Source organism: Camelina sativa, chromosome 15 (genome assembly GCF_000633955.1).
Source record: "Camelina sativa cultivar DH55 chromosome 15, Cs, whole genome shotgun sequence".
In the NCBI taxonomy this organism is placed as follows: Eukaryota; Viridiplantae; Streptophyta; class Magnoliopsida; order Brassicales; family Brassicaceae; genus Camelina; species Camelina sativa.
Genome location: NC_025699.1, coordinates 11,561,618 through 11,566,303, shown reverse-complemented (window position 1 = coordinate 11,566,303; position 4,686 = coordinate 11,561,618). Strand labels below are relative to the sequence as shown.

The following is a 4,686-nucleotide window of genomic DNA, read 5'->3' as shown; positions in this document are numbered from 1 at the left end:
TCTCCGGCGAGCATTTAATTGGGGACGAGCCAGAGCCTGGACTCACGGTCCCAGATTCCGATCAGGAGCTTGAACCAGATTATGCGAGCCCTGTTCTCAAGCGGCTGCGACGAGGGATTAATCCCAACAAGTGTCCTGCGAAAGATGATAGAGGCGTGGCCAGTGAGTTGCTAGGTTTCAGGGAGGATCGGGATGATGATGACATCGAGGAGTTCTCTTCTCCAGAGGATTCTTCTCACACGGGTAAATTTTACTTTCTGAGCTTTTGCTTTCTCTTTTCGAAATAATGGGTCTTACTTAAACTACTGTAATTGAATCGAGCATTGTTAGGTTTCTTATTTAACTTTTATTAGCTAATTAGCCTTTTCACTCTTCGGGTTTATGTTCGAATTGAATTGGGAAACTGGAAAACTTAGGCTTCTTGGATCGGAGATACATTGATAATGAAAGACCATCCCTAGTTTATTGAGTAATTTAGGAAGTTGATGCAAACCCTCTTCTATTTTAGTTATCTGGATCAGTTTGATGTGGTTCAAAGATGACAACTTGATTGCAGTTGTTGACACTAGTAGATAGAGTGGGTTTGGTGGAGTCTTCAGGCTGAGAATTTGGTATTTGCACGGACAATAATTTTAACTTGATTAAGTTTCATTCCACTCAAACTGTTTTCATTTAGATTTCTTTAGTGGATAGATGCTTAACATAATTCTCTCTAGGCTGCTTGTGATGTATTTACTCTTCCATCTTTTGTTGGTTTCATCTTGATATATACCCTCTTGTATTGCTACATGCAGATGCACCTGCATCAACTAGGAGTCATTTTTCTAGTTGCAGCTCAAGGGTGCCACTTCATGGTACTGGGGTCTTGTCTAATCAGCCTTCTATCTCCCGGGGCAAAAGAAAGCAGTCGGATGTTCCAGCATCTGCTGGTTCTGGGATTAGTTCTGTTGCATCTTTGTTTCAGAGACCAACTCGTAGTCCTCTGCGAAGGTTCCAGCTTCTAGATTCAGATTCAGAAGATGACCATCCATCCGCTAGCAGAGATTTAAGCGGAGTAACTACAACAACTAATTCATCCTCAAAGGATAACCTATCTGTTCCAAGTAAACCAAAGAGAAAGGAACCTGGATCTATCCCCAGTATTAAAGATCTGTGGAAAGATTTTTGCCCGGCAAGTGCCAAGATTCAAACGCCAGCTTTGGATGATGTTTGTCAGGACTATTTTAGCTCTATCAAGACGACTAACGCAGCTCAGAAACAAAGCAGCGCTGTGGCAAGTAGTAGCAATAGCGGAGATCATAACGTCACTGGCTTTCAGCAAACTGGGCAATTTTTGGATTTGTCCCAACCTTCTCCTCCATCTCATCGTTTCTTCTTGCATAGTGATCCAAGAATCAGGAATCTAGCTCGACAGCGGTTACCAAACTTTTTGCCCCTTGGAATTGTCAATGATAGGGAGAGCCAGCGAGAGGTGTTCCTTGTTGATTATATGTAGGTTACTCCTAATGCCTTTCTTATTTTGATACTTAAAATCTTCTGCTTTCTGGGGATTCACATATCTTTCGAATGCCATTGCAGGAATCAATTTGGCAGCAACGGGAGTTCTAAAACTGGAGCCTCTTGCAGCAAAAGCTCCAGAAGAGGGCAAACAAAGTCAAAGTTTTCAAAGGGCCAAGAGAGCGCTCACACTTCTGGAGGCTGGTTGAATCCTAAAACGAGTTCTGCAGCTCCAACGGATGCTGGGAAAAGACGAGTATCAGCTAAGAGTGGCTCTGCAGGTCACTGGTTCACATCCGCAGAAGGAAGGAAGGTAGGTTTCTGTTTCCCACAATTAAGAAAAACTACATAGAAATGTATGTAACTGGAACAAATGTGTAAATCATACACGCAGACGTGTTTTTAAGCATGGGAACTATTTGTTTCAGAACACACAGACGCAAGGGACGTCTGAAACTTTTGTATTCTCTGATATTACTTGCTCTTGTAGGTTTATATCTCTAAAACCGGACAGGAGTTCTCAGGTCAAAGTGCATATAGATGTTACAAAAAGGTCAGCATCTACTGAAGCTGGTTGATACCATCTAATAATGTTATGCATAAACCTTCTCTGTGAACTAACTCTTTGAACTTTATTATTGTCCGCAGGAGACAGGAGGCGGGTTAAAGAAGTCCAGAAAGAAACGACAGCCAAAGAAGAAGGCGAAGAGCTCAAGGAAGGAAGCCATTGTTTCCTTTTAAGAACTCAGGTAGGATACTGCGAACACAAACTCTCTTTGACACATACATATACGTTATATTAGTTTAACATTATTGGAACCAACAACTTCATCAGCAAACGTGTGTTCGTTAGGAAGACTTTAGTGGTCCATGATGATATATATTAGCAACGTGTTTCATTTTCAGTCTTGATAAAACAAACGTAATTTATTTGTGTAGCACACCCCCATTGACTCCTTCCTATCTTTAATTTCCACCTCTGATATATGAATCTTGGAGTTTTGCTCTTTATATATCAGACAATGTATACAACAGATGCAAAGAACCTGGAAAGCCCATGTGTCTGTGATCAAAAAGTTTCTCTAGATTCAGAGACTGATGGGTTTCTTCTCAAATATTTTCAGCTGTTTCGCAAAGGAATCCTCTGGATCTAGAGACTACATGTGTGACGGTGGTGTCTGTGTTCTACGAAGATCCAAGACCCCGAAGCTTCAAAAGGGTTAAATACTTTTACTTTTAGTTCTTGAAGCTATGTAATCGATATTTTGTATTTTCCAATTTGTAAAGATGCAAACCGAAAGAGATGCACCGGTTAGCACAGATTTAATTTTAGATGTTTATACAATTTGGTAAGAAATCATCATGATTCATGAAATTTGTTGACAAAAAATTTGAATTCCAATACCGATGAGTGCCGGTTATTATCGTTTTTCATGTACCAACTTTTGTAAACCGAAAGACTGGATTTTAACCGGACTTTATAATATCCGTCTTAGTTCAACGAACATCTTCTGTATAGTAGTAAGTAAATCAATAAGTCAATGGAGAAGGTGCGGAAGGTGGTGAACGAAATCGCCAACACGAGAGACCATAGTAAATCCCCTGCACTTCACCGCTCTCTCGTTCCCATCCTCACNTTTTTATTAATCGATTTGATAATAACATATCTGGAATTAAAAAATTGATGCTGAAGATTACCGGTTCCGGTGATCAGCGTTGGGAATCTGAGCTGGGGTGGTAATGGGAAGACGCCAATGGTGGAATACATTTCTCAATTCCTCGTTGATTCTGGACTTTCACCTCTTATCCTCACTCGTGTAAATCCCCTCCCATTCTTCTTCTAATTGTTAGAATTTGAATTTTTAGAGTGTTTTGCTTGTGAATTTAGACACTACATATTCACTGGCAGGGTTATGGTGGTGGAGATGAAGCCAAAATGCTTAAAAGACATCTTCAAGGTGGACCGGTAAAGATTGGGGTTGGTGCAAACCGGGCATCTACCGCTGCTTGGTTTTTCGAAAAGTATGGCTGTGTAGATCCTTCTAGTATAAGGTCATTCTTTGATCTTCATGAAAGAGCAGAAGCTATGAACATTTCGCAGAAAATTGGAGTAGTTGTTCTAGATGATGGGATGCAGGTATATTCAAAAAGTGTAGCTTTATTATTTAGCCAAAAGGAATCTGAGATTTTCTTTGTTGTGGCTGTTTACTGCACTTTTCAAAGACTTGCTCTCTTGTTTGGTAGATAGCATTGGAGTTTGTCTCGTGATCTCGAGATTGTGATGCTTAACGGGATGAATCCGTGGGGAAATGGTCATTTAGTTCCCCTTGGTCCCTTACGTGAACCTCTTGTGGCGCTTGAGCGGGCAGATATTGTTGTAGTACACCACGTGAACTTGGTGCGTTGACAACTCTCTGTTTCCGTTTTTGTTTATTTCCCGTTTTTTCGATGATGATGATTATTGAGGTTTGTTGTTTTGGATCATTTTAGATAACTAAACAAAGCCTCAGAGATATTGAGAACTTTATACAAGGATTCAAAAAGTCGATCCCGATTTTTTACTCCAACATGGTGCCCAAATTCCTGTTCGATGTTAACAATGCTAAGTCACATCTCGCTTTAGAAGCATTGCGATGTGCATCTGTGCTATGTGTTTCCGCAATTGGATTCGCTGACGCATTTGTCAAGAGCATTGTGATGGTAACTTGTTTTGTGCTATTCTGTAGTTTCATGCTCACTGGATTTTGTTAAAAAAGATTCAGTTTTTGCAATGCTAGGTTTCTAACTAGTGAGTTTTACCTTTGACAGACAGGAGCACGTTATGTTGATAGACTTGATTTCAGTGATCATCATTTATTTGAAGCACAGGTACAATGCTACCACTTTCTTAACTATTTGATGCGTTATTCCCTAATTATTTTAATGCCATAAACGTTGATAGACACAGATTCTTTTTAACTAAATCAAATTGGTTTTGACTAATATCATAATGAAAAATGCAGGATGTGGAAACTATGAGGAGGAGAGCAAAGGGACTAGAGCAAAAAACTAATTCCAAGCCTATCATTGTGCTAACTGAAAAGGTGAAGACAAGTTTCTGTTTCTTGTTGTTACTTGCATTCATTATTAAGTTTCAAGTCCAGAGGCATGAATCTAACTCCATTTTTATCTTTTTTTTTTTTTTTTTTT

At 39.7% G+C, this 4,686-nt stretch overlaps 2 protein-coding genes across 4 annotated transcripts in view; both read left to right on the top strand.

Annotated features, from left to right (window-relative positions):
- LOC104746456 overlaps window positions 1-3,048 on the top strand; it is a 6,883-nt gene extending 3,835 nt beyond the window's left edge. Inside the window, exons 2-6 of one of the 2 annotated variants that reach the window (XM_010467941.2) lie at window positions 795-1,491; window positions 1,579-1,810; window positions 1,988-2,050; window positions 2,146-2,246; window positions 2,622-3,048. In XM_010467941.2, coding sequence (XP_010466243.1) covers window positions 795-1,491; window positions 1,579-1,810; window positions 1,988-2,050; window positions 2,146-2,238 — 1,085 coding nt within the window. In that variant the 3' untranslated portion in view covers window positions 2,239-2,246; window positions 2,622-3,048. Of the gene's footprint in view, window positions 1-794; window positions 1,492-1,578; window positions 1,811-1,987; window positions 2,051-2,145; window positions 2,247-2,516 lie in introns of both variants that reach the window. The other variant, XM_019236881.1, reaches the window with a different exon arrangement.
- The window catches only part of LOC104746457 (probable tetraacyldisaccharide 4'-kinase, mitochondrial), a 22,191-nt gene continuing 20,662 nt past the window's right edge, over window positions 3,158-4,686 (top strand). Inside the window, exons 1-6 of one of the 2 annotated variants that reach the window (XM_010467942.2) lie at window positions 3,171-3,314; window positions 3,407-3,634; window positions 3,746-3,895; window positions 3,988-4,197; window positions 4,306-4,365; window positions 4,500-4,580. In XM_010467942.2, coding sequence (XP_010466244.2) covers window positions 3,252-3,314; window positions 3,407-3,634; window positions 3,746-3,895; window positions 3,988-4,197; window positions 4,306-4,365; window positions 4,500-4,580 — 792 coding nt within the window. In that variant the 5' untranslated portion in view covers window positions 3,171-3,251. Of the gene's footprint in view, window positions 3,315-3,406; window positions 3,635-3,745; window positions 3,896-3,987; window positions 4,198-4,305; window positions 4,366-4,499; window positions 4,581-4,686 lie in introns of both variants that reach the window. The other variant, XM_019236883.1, reaches the window with a different exon arrangement.